At 38.8% G+C, this 17,374-nt stretch overlaps 1 protein-coding gene across 2 annotated transcripts in view; it reads right to left on the reverse strand.

Moving 5' to 3' along the window:
* GAK (cyclin G associated kinase) overlaps positions 1 to 17,374 on the reverse strand; it is a 79,528-nt gene that overhangs the window by 45,456 nt on the left and 16,698 nt on the right. For both annotated transcript variants that reach the window (XM_065656235.1, XM_065656234.1), the window contains exons 6-11: positions 16,643 to 16,768; positions 15,387 to 15,476; positions 8,680 to 8,815; positions 7,940 to 8,052; positions 7,265 to 7,376; positions 5,066 to 5,189 (exon numbers count right to left, since the gene is read on the reverse strand). In XM_065656235.1, the coding sequence (XP_065512307.1) occupies positions 5,066 to 5,189; positions 7,265 to 7,376; positions 7,940 to 8,052; positions 8,680 to 8,815; positions 15,387 to 15,476; positions 16,643 to 16,768 (701 nt within the window). The remainder of the gene's footprint in view (positions 1 to 5,065; positions 5,190 to 7,264; positions 7,377 to 7,939; positions 8,053 to 8,679; positions 8,816 to 15,386; positions 15,477 to 16,642; positions 16,769 to 17,374) is intronic.

Raw genomic sequence — 17,374 nt, forward strand, 5'->3', positions numbered from 1 at the left:
CTCATTTTGCAGAATAAATACCTAAGCAGAATCAGAAGTTTTAATTAGATGTTAAAAGCCTTTTACTACGTAAATGGTTGGCATCAATCTTGCCAGAAAAGAGCTGCACTTAAAGACCATAACTAATATTAAATAAAATATCGTTCCAAAGTTTAAAATAATTAAATTCACAAAATCAACTAGTTGGCATATAGCACTAAACTCTACAACAGTGCATAGTTACCTTTTGTTACTAGCACCTGAAGATGTGAAAGAATAAAGAATGACAGAATCACCAGCACAGCTACAATGTGAGCACGTAAACCATTATTTTCAGTTAAGTAATGCTCTAACACTAATCCATTTTCCTCCAGACATCTCTACACTCAGAAGAATAGAAAAAGATTTATTCATTAGCCAAACACCACCATTTTTGCAGTTTATCTTTTAAAAGCCAGAAAGAAATGCAGCACTGAAATTCACAATCTGTTCCCACTTAGTTTTGCTTCATAAAACTGAATTAATAATTCAACTATCTAGTGCAACACAAAAACCCACAAAATAAAACATTAATGCAGCGTCAAACCAGAAATGAAATTACCTTAGAAGCAAAGAAAGCTAGCAATAAAATGCAGTTAATTGTTCCCTAGATTACTAGATCATAACCTCTTGAAGAGACCATTCTAACAAGGCAAAACAAAACTTGATGATGTTGAATGTCTTTTCCAAGCAAAGTAATTCTATGATCCTAAAAGTTTTGCATGCTGCTTTCAAGACCAGTGAAGACTGGATACTTAAAACACTACTACATGTTTTTTGGCAAGGTATCTGTAACCTGCGTGGACGCCAGAACTCAATAAGCATAAAACTTGCTCAAGGGCACAGCAGCATCACAAGCAAGAGACAGATGAGCCAAACAGAGGTATGCTGAGGCTGCATGGCTGCAGATTGAGTTACCAGACACACACAAGTACATCTGCTGGAACAAAGTTCCCCCCTATGCAGACACTGCTCTGCCATATCTGTGTATACACCCTACTACTTTCTCTTAGGTCAGTTTGAGAGAGAGCTAAACCTCTGTTGTTCTGTGTTATCCCTCATGTAGCTACAAACTACTTCTGTCTGACCTGAATCTGCAACAGAGATTGTGACACCTGCAAGTGAGGTGTCCTGGGGGACAATCAAGATGGCCCTCATTCACTGTCCTGTTCCCAGTAGCCTGTGACATGTGTTTTAGTTTTCAGACATCATCACTTATTAGGATAAACAAGAGACCAATATTTAAGTTAAGATAAAGACAGCTATGGGAGAGAAGAAAAAAAAACCTTTTGTAGCAACTACAAAACAGTAACTCTACTACTGTAGTTTGGATTCAGTGAGAAAGAAGTCTGTCTGTAGATAAAGACAATTACTTCAGAATTCAGAAAAGCAAAGTAGGAAGGAGAGAGCCAACCTAATGAGATGACAGACTCCAATATGAGGAGTGCTTAAGTGTGCCGAGGAAAATACATGACAAGAGGCATTTTAGTTTGTCCAGAATGTCTCATGTTGGTTGAAGAGTTTTGGAAAGGCAGTCAAGGATGCAACAGTAGAAGAGGTATTCTCACATCACTGATGGCATCAGCTGTAGCCACGACACACATTTGTAAAGGCAAAAGAACAACTGTGACAGAAACAGGTACATCCCATAGTAGATACAAACAAAGAATTAGCACTGCAGCTTGGTTAAAGCATAAATAGTTTAAGAATGCACAAGTCCAGTGGTGCAAGTCTCAGCAGCCCAGAGAATGTTAAATGCTAAAGAACCTGAGACTACCTTAGGTCCTGCACAACAACATTAAGTATTGATCACATTAACTCACGTTTTGCCATTTCACTGAGCTGTTAAATACAGTTAAAATTCAAAATACATGACAGACTTATTAAGGAATGAAAGTTACAGAACAAAGGGCAACTAAAGAATATTGACAAATTGCAAGAGGAAAGAGTTTCTCTTTCTGTATTGATTAAGTATTATCTAGAATATAAGTATTGAAGTAACTGGTTCTCACTAGCGTATTTATATACAGGGTGCATTCCCTCCTTTTCTTTCACTCTGCAAACCAATGACCAAACTCACTTAGATAACACACAAAAACTAAAAGGCAGTTGTATGAAGACAGAGTCCTCCACAAAACTAACATTTGTTTATGTTAATGCAGAGCTTAAACAAATATCGACAGTCTCACATACTTAGTCAACAAGAGGTGATGTGCACAAGTCACCTAAATATAAACCCTTATTCAATCAGCCTAGTCCAAAACAGCTGTGAGGGGCTGATGTCATGATGAACCTTGGGACTTAACATACACTGTCTGACGATTCTCGTCAATCCATCACAGCCCATGGAAGTGCTGTATCCCCAATTAGCTGGAAAAGGCCTGTGGTTCATTTATCTAGCTTGGGTATTACAATATTCCCACCCATTAAGAGCTGCAAACCAAAACCAGGTAAAACAATTACATTCACCAGCTACTCAGTTCTAGTAAACATCCACATATGACTTTCTATAATTAATACAAATAAGATGTAAAATTGAAGAGTTTTATTTTATTAATATTTAGTAAGTTCCATGTCTCCAACAGCACCTGCATTCTTGACAGAGGCTCAAACTACCACAAATAAACAGTCATGCCAGATAAGGTTTGAAGCAGTTCAGAGGATTCCAACAGTTCCTTATGTCCCATGTAAATTTAAGGCATAAATGAACCTGCCATAGTGCTCTATGCAGGACTCAAGAGTCTCAAGTTCCATCTCAGTCTCATTTCTTTTTTTTTTTTTTCAGAAAGATTCTAACTAAAGTGTCAAGCCTTTAGTTCAGCCACAGAACACTAACTAGCAATTCATCAGTAGCAGAGAAACTCTTAAGAACAAGATAGATACGAGATTAATTTTGGACAGTCACTATAATCTAAACAAATTGTACAGAAGAGCTGCAGTTGGATGTACAGTTACTCTTTTATTCCTTGCTTGCACATTACACTTATTATGGAACCAAAGAAATCAAACAAAGCAAAAAGCCACACACACCTCTTAGGCAAGAGAAATACAAATAAGATGCAGGCACAGCATAAGTCACTCCATATTAAAAAAAAAAAATCCATTTTAGCAAGTCCTAATCCACCACCTAGAAGAGGGGAAAATGGCACAAGATGAATTTTTTAAAAAGTAATGAAAGTTCCTTTAAGAAAGTGGCCTTTAAGGAAGAGACCACTTCGAAGAGCAGGAAGAGGAAACCTCTTCAAACCTAACTGACTGATGGGGGCACAACAATCCAGAAAGTTATGTGAAGACAAAAGTACAAGAAAATGAAGTGCAGGAGTACTTCAGAAGCACATAGTGTACAATCAAAATACAGTACTGGAGTAAGATCTAATACAGGAAAACAGGCATGGGAAAGTAGGGCTTGTAACTTTGTCAAAGGCCAAGGAGAATTTAAATGTTATCTGTCACAGAGGAAGAACAGTAATTTCTCTACTGCAAGAGAGTACCTAGATGTAAATCTACCTAAATCTAAGCAAAACTGGCAGAATTTAAGACAAGGAAATAACCTTCAAGTTTATAAATAATACAGCTGTCAAAGGTAAAGAATCTGCAGAATATTTCCATGCTTTACTATACAGAAAATTTCATTTAACAAGATACCACAAAAGGAACAGAAGTGGGACTGAAGAGGAAAGGAAGATCAGTTCCACAGAAAGCAGCAGGTACAAAGAGATGAACAGAGGCCTGCAAGGCAGCCCAAGCGAAAGAAATAAAACAGAAAGCAGTTGTCTAAAGGTTGTAGCTCTTCATGTTACTTTGTACATGGAATTCCTAAAGTTCTGCTAAGCTGCTAACAAGTCACCGCTTTTCATTATCCAATAGCTCATTCCCCTTGTACACCTCTCTGTTTTCTCTTGAGTCAGCGTGGTTTCCCCGGGATGAAGTTTGCCACTAAGTCAATTGCTTCTGTAGAAAGCTTAAAGAACAAACCAAAGCTGCATAGCTTTTACAACCTTTAAAAAAATAGAGGACCTGGCCTTTCTAAGCCACACATAGGAAGTTGAAACAGACTAAGAGCAAATAGCTAAAAATGCACTTGAAGCAGCTACAGAGGTGCAAGATCAACAGATCTAACTTATCTGATCATTACAAACATGTCATTGTAGCACTACACGCAAGTTACACCGAGCGACAGAAAAACATATTGCAAGCAATAGACTTCACAAGCCATAGCACAGTGTGAAAATTAAAGGGCCACAAACCCTACAGTGAGGGACAAGGTTCAGTGTCCCTCATGACACTCTAGTTCAGTCATAATATTCAGTAGTGACTTACCTGCTCTCCCTAGAATTAAGAAAAAGCTTTTACACTACATAAAAAGTTATTACGATTTTAAAATGTATGAATCATACAGATAAGATTAATCATACAGAAGTACTAGAAACATTTGGAATGGGGCTGAAAAATCTGATTAGAAAAAAAAAAAAAATCACCCTCTAGGTAACTGAGGACACATATATCAAACCAGGAGGGTATTCTTCCATATAACGCAGGGTAAAGGAGACAAACAGTGCAGATCCCCTTATTTTGCCTTGAGGGCATAGATTCGCTTGAAAACTGAACTGGACAGAAGAGCTCATATGCTATTTCCCTGCAGTTTTTCTTCTCACCTCCATTACATTTACTTGTACCTTTCAGCACTCTGTCTTTTTTCCTTCTCTTATTCATGGAGGTCCTATCCACTAATTCAATTAATTCATTCTGAACCATGACAGTCCTATTCCACACCTCTCCGCCTTGCTCATTTCCCCCAGGCTTTCAGTACCTAAATACAGCAGGTAAAGTAGTATTTGTGGACAGGCTTTTGCCCCCAACATTCTCATTTCTAGTATATAATTGCTAATGTAACTTTTGTATAAATATAATTCATAAAATCTCAGGGCTAGCTACCAGCTGTTAGGGCTTATGCTTGGAAAAGTATGCTGAATTTTATAGTTTCTGGAATAAGCTCCTGACCTTTCATTTAGAACTCTTACCAACACATTTTTTTTTTTTTACTCACTTGGCCACAGACTGGATAACTTTAGAAGATGTATCCTTAATATTAGTGAAAAATCGCTCTGTTCCACCCCTCAGAATACCAAAGAACCCTCCATAAGTCTGGTCACATTCCGCAACGGTCAGGCCTAGAGTAGTCGAATAAAAATAATTGTACTTTAAGTCATATCCTGGAATGGGCTCCATATTAAAGCATATTGCCTACAAAGCTGGAAGTGAATGCACATATGGGCCATGCCTTGCTGCCTAAAGTTCTCCTTAAAAATGACCTCTTCAAAAAACAGTACTTCCTGCAGTCAGGAGGTAGTAGTGAATTGCTTAACACAATGTTTAATTGACTGTTTGCATTTCAAAGAAAACAAAGTTAAAAATTTCTCAGAGTAAAGCATTTATTTCATATTGCCAGTACACCAAAATACTGTCTTCTTTCGTACCCTTCTCAAAGTGCAGTTTACTGTTAGCAAATCTAATTAAGCACGGCCAGGAGATACATTTTAATGCAGGGCTTCAAAAGCAGCTGGCATAATTAGGTTACTTTTCAAGCACAACATCCCAGCACAACATCTCCATTAATATGACTGTATACAAGCAACAGTACTCATTCTTGCACAAAACAGATGGCCAGACAGCGTCCTGATTATAATCCTATTAGGAAGGTGGATTCTTCCACAGAAACTGATATACAGATAACATTACTCCAATGAATATTTCCCAATTTAAAAAGTTTCCCTGGAACATTAATATCCTTCGTCTCACTGGCAATTCAGCATAAGTAATATCAATCAAGAAATACCAAGCTGGAAGGAAAATGGAATACAGTATGAAATATTCCTTTGATATCTTCTACATTAATTGAAATGTTCCATGTTCACATACATTATAAGATAGGTGCAGAAATTGCCTTTTAATAAGAAATTAAGATGCAAATAAGCCTATCGAGCTTCTCATTTTCTTAAGGTGCAAGTATTTTCAACTGAATGAACTCTAGAATATCTATTTTTACAGAAAGGCTAAGTCAGCTTTTAATTGTGTCATTTTGGAGACAAGTTTTGGTTTACTCAGTTTAGTACTGCTAGTCTAACTACTGTTTTTCCTCAAATGGAACCACAACTCCTCCTCACCACTGATGTTCTATGGTGCAACTATCTCCTGAAGTCTTCCCTGAACAATCCTCCCATAAGTAGCTGGGATCAAGGCAGTACAAGCTATGACCATTTCTGAAAGTACTGACTGGATAGCAAATAAACTGAGTCTAGGCTGCTGCTTTTTCCCTTTGAGGCTGTTGGACATGAGTGTTTTGGAAGTGACAAAACTAAATAGCTTTAGGGGGATAGAGGGAGAGGTAGACCCCAGATGCTTAGGGAAGTATTTCTTCCTCACACAGGCTTTTTGCAGGCTAAAATGTCAGCTCAGTGTCTCCTTAGCGTTAATGAACTACTGTGGTCCACAGTCAAAATCCATGCAATTGCTTCTGCATTTCTTTATTGGACTACCTCAACCATTAGAAACCAACAAGCCCATTTTAGCATGAAGTTATATGAAAAGCCATACAATGGCTGCTATCTTCAAGTTGTAAGATATCTGATGTTAAGTAGTTCTTGGAAAGCAAAGACAATTGTGCACAAAATCAGGATATGTACTGATTTCAGTAACTTCTGCCACAAAACAAGGTTTCAGTTAAGATACAGCACCTCTGAGAAGATTTTAAACGGTTTAAATTTAAGCTCCTCTTAAATTCTCCTCTTTACACAAGACAATAATTGTTGCTTCATGGAAATCAGAAAGTTTTGGTTTTAAAATAAACTATTTCTATTAGTTTGTCATAACCTCAAGACTATTTCTCTACAGCTCTTGCTCTTAAGAATATTATTTGTTATTGTATCCACCACTTTCATACAAGTTTTAGTTCACTTATTTCAAGTCTCTCAGCTCTACATATCAATAACACAATTTAGTTTCAACTATTTTACATAGGAAACAGAATTTTATCTTGCCCAGTGATGAACTTGAGAAATTCATTTGCATGTATCAACATAAAACCAAACCTCGCAAAAAATAAAACAAGGTTAGAAACAGTGATATAAATGCAAAATAGGTAGTACTTTTGCAAAATGTCTAAAACCCTCGAATTTGTTTTTTTAATTTTCACATAGAAGATATGAAATTGTTTTTACACTAAGATGTTGTCTCTTTCTGCACTTACCTGCATTGCACATACTGTTGAGCTGTCCTGCGGGCTTGGAGCTCTGTGAAACACAGGTCACAGATGTCCGATGCAGAGTATTGTTTCCATAGCCTCCATTTTGTTCCAGGAGCTGAGGAGATTAATATTGACTGTAAGTATTTTCTAGACCATTTAGCCAACTTGTTACACTTTGTAAGTTACCTTTACTTGGTGGGAACAAGCAAGCTGAACCTCAGGAGAAAGCCAGAAAGTTAAGATACACTAATTGATTCACTTGCAGTATTGTCCAAATTAACCACCAAATCGAAGACACCTACACAGATTTCAAGTTATTGTAGGCTGAGCCTTCATATAGCAGATTTTTCTGTGCAAGTTAATTATGATTAAATGTAGCATGTCAAAGGGCACTTGCATACTAAAGAATGACCCCAGATCATGAGTTTTTTAAACCAGCAGGAAGAACTACAATCTGTTTCCTTCAATGTCATGCAAGCTCTGTGCTTTAAAACACATGTTTTCAATGACCCTACAAGTGACAGAGATCAATTCAATTTAATTTCAAAACAAGTTAGTGTGAAATTTTCAGAAGACTAAGGAACAGAGGATCTGCTCTGACATCTGTTACTAAACTCACACTCACTGGATAAGAGAAAGGAGACATAATCAATAATACTCATTATGAGACATCTTTACCTCTGTGATGGGGGATTTAGGATTCACATTCCTAGCTGCTGCAATCTCCTGCAGTTGATTCACAACTTCAGCGATGGACAATCTCTCCTCTGGGTTCACCTTCAACATGGAATCTGAAAAAGGAGATTCAAACTATGTAACAGAAACCCTTCAGAGCTTTTCTCCCAGCAGAGATGAATAATTTCTTCAGTGCACTCCAGTGCAATAAGCAATCAAATGCGAACAGAATGGAGCAACTGCTAAATCTGTATCCAAAGATCATTTCCACAACAAGTATCCATGAAAAAATACCACTTAAGGTTAAGAATATTTCAGAGAATATACTTTAGGATGAGTTAATGAATAACTTCAGAAGTAACTTTATATCTAATACTGTTGGAGTTGGAGACATATTTCTGGCACTGTTAACTAAGTTTCCAGTAATCTATTGATATTTGAAATTTAAAGAAAATAGAAATTCTACAGCAAATTCAAAGAAACCAAATCAAAACACTAGTTGTTCCCATGGACTAAGTCAGGTCCTAAGCATGACAGAAAACTACACTAAAACAAACCACAAAAGCGTCATTTAAAATTTCCAAGTTTCTTGATAATGGATTAAAATTTTCAATAAAATAAGTTGTCAGAGTTAACCTTTTTCACCACTACATGTCAGTAACATTTAACTATCAGTAATACAACACTGTCAATAATAACATATATCCATAAATACACCAAATTAAATAACATTGTAAACTTACGAATGAGATCATGAAACACAGAATAGCGGGTGTCATTTTGTGGAATGACATATTTTCCATTGACTATGCGAAGTTTAGCTCCATCTTCAAATGGATGTTGCCTAAAGCACAGCAAGTACAGGATACAGCCCAGAGCCTACACAGAGATAAAGGCAGAAATATTTTGTAGATTCATGGAATCATTTAGGCTTGAAAAAGCCTTATGATCATCAAGTCTAACTGTAAGCTTAACACTGCTAAGTCCACAGCTAAACCACATCCCTAAGCTCCAGATCTACACTTTTTGAAGACCTCTATGGACGGCGACTCAGCCACTTCTCTGGGCAGCCTGTTCCACTGCATCACAAACCTTTCCGTGAAGAAATTTTTCCTAACATCCAATCTAAACACCACCTGGTGCAACTTACACCATTTCCTCTTGTCCTATCACTTCCTACATGGGAAAAGAGACCAACATCCTCCATGCTACAACCGCCTTTGAGGTAGTTGCACCAAGCAATAAGGTCTCCCCTCAGCCTCCGTTTCTCCAGGATAAACAGCCCCAGTTCCCTCAACTGCTCCTCATAAGACTTGTGCTCCAGACCCTTCGTCAGCTTCATTGTGCAAAACTGGACACACGATTCGAGGTGCAGCCTCACCAGTGCTGAGTACAGGGGGACCATCAGTCCCCTAGTCCTGCTGGCCACACTATTTCTGGTACAAGCCAGGATGCTGTTGGCCTTTTTGGCCACCTGGGCACACTGCTGGCTCATGTTCAGTCAGCTGTCAATCAACACCCCCAGGTCCTTTTCAGCCAGGCAGCTTTCCAAACGCTCTTCCCTGAGGCCTGTAGTTTTGTATGGGGGTTGTCGTGACCCAAGTGCAGGATCCAGCATTTGACCTTGTTGAACACCATACAATTGGCATCAGCCCACTGATTGAGCTCTGTAAAGCTTTCTTACCTTCAAGCAGATCAACACTCCTGTCCAACTTGGTGCTGTCTGCAAACTGACTGAGGGTGCACTCAATCCCCTCATCCAGATCATTAGTAAAGAGATTAAACAGAACTGGCCCCAATACTGAGCCCTGGGGAACAGCACTTGTGGCCAGCCACCAACTGCATTTAACTCCACTCACAGCTCTTTGGGTCCAATCACCCAGCCAGTTTTTCACTCAGCAAACACGACACACGTTCATGGTGGTATCACAGCAGGTAGAACATTGGTACTGGCAGCTGGTGACACCACCAGCCCAGGCTGGTGAGTGAGTAGCCAGGTGAGCAAGGGCAGGGAAGGGAGGGCACGGAGGCAAGAGCTGTCCATGCTGATGGAAGGTGGCTGCTTTGTATTATACCTGGACATCCAGATAAGGAAACAACCAAACCACAGCACACTCCTGTCCTCTTCCTCCTGTGACACTAAGCTGGAGAGTTGCCAGCAGTCTACAGGACAGATAACATCAACCCCTACCCTATGGTGGTATTACAGAGAGCTGGAAGCTCCCCAAAGCCATGGGCAGAGGGAGCTCTGTGCCCTTTTTCACTGGATGTCCTGGGACTGAACTCGTACAACTGGCCTGAGTGATGGAGTGGCCATGTCAGCGGGCAGAATGCTGGTGGTGGCCAGCATTTTTAGCCCAGGATGGGTGTTCCCTGGCCAGAGAGGCACAGAAGGGACAACCCTGGTGTGAGGCTGCGAGAGTAGCAGGTAGGGAGACAGGGCCTGCCCATGTCAGAGTGGCTGCTTCAGTTGGTGGTTCTCCTTTGACAGCTGCAGCCCGAGACAGGGACATGAGCAGATCATAGAATCATCAAATAGTTTGGGTTGGAAGGGACCTTCAATGGTCATCTAGTCCAACCTCCCTGCAACGAGCAGGGACATCTTCAACTAGATCAGGTTGCTCAAAGCCCCATCCAGCCTGGCCTGGAATGTCTCCAGGGATGGGGCATTTACCACCCCTCTCAGCAACCTGCGCCAGTGTTTTACCACCCTCATTGTAAAAAAATCTAGTCTGCATATCACCTCTTCTACTTTAAAACCAGTACCTCTTGTCCTGTTGTAATGGGCCCTGCTAATAAGTCTGTCCTCATTTTTCTTATAGGCCCCTTTTAAGTATTGAAAGGCCACAATAAGGTCTCCCTGGAGCCTTGTCTTCTCCAGACTGAAGAACTCCAACTCTCTCAGCCTTTCCTCATAGGTGTTACAACCCTCTGATCATTTTTGTGGCATCCTCTGTACGCTCTCCCACAGGTCCATGTCTTTCCTGGACACAGTACTGCAGGTGGGGTCTCACCAGAGCAGAGGGGCAGAATCTCTTGCCCTGACCTGCTGGCCACGCTCCTTTTGATGCAGTCAAAGATACGATTGGCCAGATCATGGCACACTTCTGTCCTCTTCCTCCTCCACCACTCAGCAAAGGAGTGTTGCAACTTTGTACAAGGATATTGACCCAAGGATAAAGAAACACCTTATCCTGTACCTCTGCACCTTATCGTGTATCCTGTAATAGACAGCATCATCATCCTACAGGAAGCTGGAAGGTCCCCACAGCCATTGACAATAGGAGCTGTGCAGCACCCACCTTCTTTGGGTAAAACTTATCACAGAATGAAAAAAAAATTAGAAATACAAATTTTCTGATTCATGAACCTACTAGCTGGTTTTTCTCACTTGTGCTGTCTTTAATTCAAGCAATGATATTTAAAGCAGGATTTTAGACTATTAAATTAAGCTTCCTGATAGTGCTTGCAAATCACAGGTGTCACTCAACTCCTGACTCATGGAACTCTATATATTCCCAGTGTTTTAGAGGTCAGCTTCACACTACTTGAGAAATAATTAGTCTCGATGTTTCAGAGAACAGAACACTTAGTGAAACACTTGTTTGGCCTGTCAATTAGAGAGCTCCAAACAGTAATACTGCTACTAAATAGGCTTGTGGGTTTTCTTCCCTTTCATGGAATTTTTCAGGTTCAGGGATTCTCCTAGTACTGGCTTTTAAAAAATCATTTCAATAAATCCATTTTATTAATTTCACAGTATAGTCTTGTGACACTGAACATGTTCAAGAACAGGGTTCTTACAAAAGGCTTCAGGAGTTTTATTTCATATCTTTATCATGTGCCTCAAGAAGAATAATTTTATTTGTAGGGACAGAATTTAGCCTTTTTTATTTCTAAGTCAGATACATTCTGTTATGCAATGCACCAGCTAGGTAAGCATTTCAGTGTTAATCAGCTTGTTTAAATTACTCTAGAGGGACTCAACATTATTCCTAAAATGCTTGTTTTGATACAGATTTGAGCAAAATAAGCCCCAAATGACTGCCCCTTTTTTCCTTTCAATCAGACAGCTATTCCGTTCTTCTAATAAAATTTAAGATAATTTTCAGACAGGTTCATTCAAGCCTCAAAAATTACAGAACCAGAACTACCACATCCTGGGAACTTTCAAGTCCCTTCGTGTGCCCAAATATGAGACCTGCGCAACCTGCCATAGAACAACCACCAAAGCCAGAAGTCAGTTTTGAATTCTAATCTCTGAATAGTCCAGGTGTTATGGATTAGTTAGAATCATTTCAGCTGTTACTTGAGTAAATGTAAGTTGATTTAGACACATATTTTAATGTAAGTCAACATACAAAATATACCAGCAGAGTTATACTATTGCAATAGAATAATGCTCTATCTGGCCTGTAAGAGTTTGATAATAAAGCATCCAATAACTCCAAGCAATGTTTGCACAACAGACTGGAAAATTCCTCCTCAAAGTTTCTTCTGAACTTCAGCTTAGTTGCTTAAGCTTTTACAGTCCCCACAAATAAAACAAGTCAGAGAAGACATTATCTAAGAAATCTGCTCAGTGTCTGCAGTCCTCTGTGTCTACTGTCCGCAACTGTCCTTGCTTGTCAATTTATGCCAAGAACAGTTTCAAAAATTTGAACATTATTAAAGTCACAAAGGTTTGAGATTTAGTTACTCCAAAACACTTACTAAGCCTCTCACTCCAGGGCCAGAAATAAGCTGCATATATTAATTCTGTATTATTGTATAGCAAGCAAATTTTTGTCAGTCTGATAAAAAGCTCTCCATAACAGACTGAAGCATCATATAGTTCACACTTAATACACCAGGGGAGTGCAGGAAATACCACTTACTCTGCCACAGAAATGCCTGTTTACTAAGAAGGCAGATCATAATTTAGTTGGAGGAATGAAACCACTCCTTGCACAGTCTGAGACACTGTGTGCACATCAGAAGACATCATCCACAGCCACACAGGGTAGAAAAGCACAAACGCGATCAGCTGAACATACAGGAAATGAAGAGACCACTTAGATTTGATCTGTGCTTTAATTGCTAAAGAATTCCTTCTGCTTTATCTGTAGCTTAGGATTGTAACAGTGATATATTTTTAATATTTCAAACACCAACTGTGATTCAATTTGGCTAAAAGGCAATTCCAGTTGCAGCAAGGCAATTCTTCAAAGCCAACACTACCCACGATATGGGTACGCATAACAAAAGAGCCCATCTGCCAAAGATGCTGCCCCAAAGCTGCAGACAATCCCTCTACAGAAGTTGCCTGGGTCAGTCTGAGCACTGCCATGCTAGCAGGTAAAAAGCAGTATAAAAACATGACCAAAAATAACCAAGAATATATTTCTGACCTGCTGCTGTGCTTCCACCAGCAGCTAATTTAACCCTTCTTCAAAGGGATAGTGAAGCTGTTGGGGTTTTATGGTAGTGCTTGGGGTTTGGAGGCAGATTGTTTGAAACAAAACAAAATACTGTTATTTTTCCACTGATCAGCTTCAGGCAATAAGCAGCACATTTAAAATGATGAAAAGTTCTACAGTATAGCTGCAGGATGGCACACAGGTAATGTACCAAAGTACTTTCTGAAGAGAATTAAACTACATGAAATCTAAAGAGATCATTCAGTTCACGCAGAATTAAAACCTGCAAGGTGTCTTGCACTGAATAGAAGAATTTTTAACCAGATATTGGTAAGGAACCCAAGTTTGAAATTTTGCTCCTTAAATATATTCTGAAGCTCACTCTTTTGTTTTTTTCTGAAATTTGTAAGAGAGAGACTGTACAAAGGGCCTTCCAAGCCAAAACATAATTTAAATGAAAAATCTTCGTGGCAAGGTAAAACCTGTTATTTGAGTGGAATTCAGCTGAATTTCAGTTCAGGAAATCAAATTAATTCAGAAAAAAAAAAAAGGAACTAGAGGCATTTGAGTTCAGTGATTGTTTTCTGAACATCTCTAGACTTAGGCAGGAAACGTACAGAAAGTTGGCCAAGCCTAAGGACCTCTGATCTGACAACAAATATCAAATCACACTCCCATTGAGGAGGCTATGTGGTTAATAACTAATGTTTCCTGTATGTTGCTGTTCTAAAACACTGCTCTCTCCATTATGCTTTTAAGCTCACATTCTTGACAAGCACACAGTGTTCCTCACCCTACCTGCTTTCCTCAGAAAACTGTTTTGTTTGTCCTAACCACAAACTACAAGATCAGTTATGGCTTCCTGAGAAAGCACTGTATTCTATTGCCAAATACTTCACATGTTTTCACCGTACCCACAGTATAAAGGAAAAAACACAGAACAACATGTTGCAACAAAGGCATGGTAAATGGAACAGATCTTCCAAAGACACAGCAGGAGACAACCACCATGTTAATATTAACAGATACAAAGCTGTTCTAAACAAAAAAAATAAATTGCAACTGCCCTTTCAAGTGAGGCTTTTGTTAAATGCATTTCTAGCTTTGTGTTTAACTGGATGTAACCCTGGCTCAGACTACCAGTTTTTAACAAAGGTGAAGTTACCAAATGGTCAGAAGAAAAAAAAAAAAAAAGTATTTTCTTGGTATTTCTTGACATGCCAGAAGAAAACTGCCAACAGCTGTAGAAGCTGAATAACAGTTTCCACAATATCTTGTAACTAATTTATGAAACTGAATGAAGTTTTGAGATTCCAAATAAAAACTTTCAAAGCACCAGCATTACATTTTCTCAATTTGTCTTTTGACACACTGCCAATACAGGTAAGAGCTGAATGGCTTGGTATTTGACTCTGCAAAAAACATCGAATAAACTAAGACCCCAAGCGTAAAGTCACCAGGCAGTACCTCAGTACTATTACAGTATTACACAACTGAAAATGGTACAACTGAGGATTTAATATTTCCATTTAATTCTGGCTACAGATTTTTAGCGAATATTAACAGTTTATCACTCTTTCTATACAAAGCAAGAATGATCTCTACATCATTCACATCCTTGCCATTTGCTAGTATTTTATCTGGATGCAATACCTAGACATAATAATTTTGAACTCAGCCATAGGCTGTCCCAGGATTACATGCATTGCATAGAATTAAAGGCAAGAATTTGAATCTAAGGACTGTAAGTATTCTGGCTTTATGGTGGCAAGCTCCAACTAGGCAGCAGTTCTGTTGCATGTCAAAGAAGTTCAGCATTGCCTCTCACAGTGGAAGTCAAGACAGATCTTAGAGAAAACCTCAAATACTACTTCTCAATCTTTCAATATTTAAATACATAGTTCACAGTACCCAAGTTTAAGATTGTCTTATGTCAAAATACATTTATTTTGGAGCTCTTATTTATTTACCAACAAATTAACACAAAGACTGCAAAATCAGTTTCACTATGACATAAGCAGCTATGACACAGCAAGAGAAAGATTTCTTACCCAAATGTCCTGTTTTTCACCAATTGGAAAATTTGAATACAAGTCTATCATTTCTGGTGTCCTGTACATTGGTGTTGTATTCCTTGTGATCTGCAGAAGAGAGAACTTCTTGAAGTAGAAACTTGAATAAGCAGCACTAACAGCTTTCAACCAAGAAAACAGCTTTCCATGTAGAATGGATTGCATTCTCATTTTGAAAATAAATTTCAGAAATACTTGTCAAGGCAGAAACTATCAACTGAATCCTGCAATACTCACTACAGGTTTGATAGGACAAATAAAGACAGTAGTAGTAAAATAAATAACATTGTGATATTCAAGAGTCCTTCCAAACTGCAAAGCACGTAAAATACCTGTTCTGCAAGAGGCAAAAAGGGATATGGGCACACATACAGAAAATCAACAATAAGCCAAAAAGTGATTTCATGGTCCAGTGTGTATTCCTCTCTTCCTCATCACACTTAATTAACAGTGCAGATATGTCCAAAGAGTTAAGCTATGTTCACAAGGATCCCTGAAAAGACCTTTTCTACAATCTTTTTGCATAGACTATACAAGACAGTGGTACAATATCATTTCTCCTTCTCCAGAAATCAATGGATTTCTCTCCAAGTATGCTGGATTATGAAACAGGGGCAGTTTACAGACACTCATATCAGAACTCACACATGTGAATTTTAAGTGTCACTTGATCTCCACAGTTAAAAGTCTGAATCCAGTTGATGTATTGCATTAGATTTACCAGCATTACTCCCAACTCTAAACTAAGAACAAATGCACTTTGCAAAAGCACACTGCATACTTGACACAGTCACTGTAGTTCTAGAGGCACTGCAACACTGCCTATTCAAATTCTGCTGAGCAGATTTGCCACATATTCATGTGTGATTCAATTGAGAAAAATAAGATGAGAAGGTGGGAATCACTGCGACATAACCAATTTTTTACTTCCTGTTAAGAGCGCAATTAGAAGCTCTAGTAATCACTTCTATTTTCACACCAGACTGCAGAATGGACACTGCTCAAGTTGAAGCACTGTTTGTATATGCAGCTACAGAAAAAAAGCTATGATTGTCATTGCAGACAGTGTTTGAACCCTGGCAATACAAACACAAAAGCAAAGCTTTACGAACAACACTACAGCTGAAACAATCTTTAGTTGTCTTAGAAGTCCTATGAATCAATATCAGGTTAACAGTAACAGTTAAATGAATCCACTGTTGATGCTAAAGTTAATCACATTAAAATAGTCTCACCTCTTCTTCAACCAGTGCTCTCTTTTGCGCAGACCAGTTGTAGTCAGGATAGTAAGCTATAGTTGTAGCACTACCGAAGTCACAAAGTTTTATCGTCCCTTGGTTACTAATAAGCAAGTTTTCCACCTTCAAAAAGAAGTAGAATAACAAATTAACGATGCCTTTTTTCTGTACATTAGCACACATGCTTTTAAATATCAACTCGCTTGTGCATATATATAAAAAATACTGACTTTATCCCAGAATGTTGTTTACAGGAGCGCAAAGATTTCAGACAGTACTGTATGGCAGCAATACAGCCAATTTTTAAAAACAAACATGAGCAGGAAACATTCAAGACAGCAGGAAATAAACCACGGAAAAAAAAAATCATTAGTGCCTAAGAAGAGGCCAGTTTTTCAGAGGATCACTTGCAGAAACCATATCTTGGGATCCAAATGTTTTTAGGCATAAAAGTGAACACTGTTAGCTTAATTGCAGTGGAGAAGCAGGCTGCTGGGGGACACTCAGAAAAGCCATGACCCTGTGTAGAGACAGAAAACAGCTATTTGAAGTCCACATGCTGCCGGAATAGTTCATCATCATCCCTCCCTTTTTCTACTTCATATAATCCAACCTTCCTGGGTTGCTAAGTGAAACGGAAAAGAAACTTAAGAGGATGGTAAAAGTAGGTATTGGGCAGACACATTGTGGGGTCATAGCCACAAAGGGCTGAAAAAGAAAATTTGTATC

Source organism: Caloenas nicobarica, chromosome Z (genome assembly GCF_036013445.1).
Source record: "Caloenas nicobarica isolate bCalNic1 chromosome Z, bCalNic1.hap1, whole genome shotgun sequence".
NCBI classification, from domain to species: domain Eukaryota; kingdom Metazoa; phylum Chordata; class Aves; order Columbiformes; family Columbidae; genus Caloenas; species Caloenas nicobarica.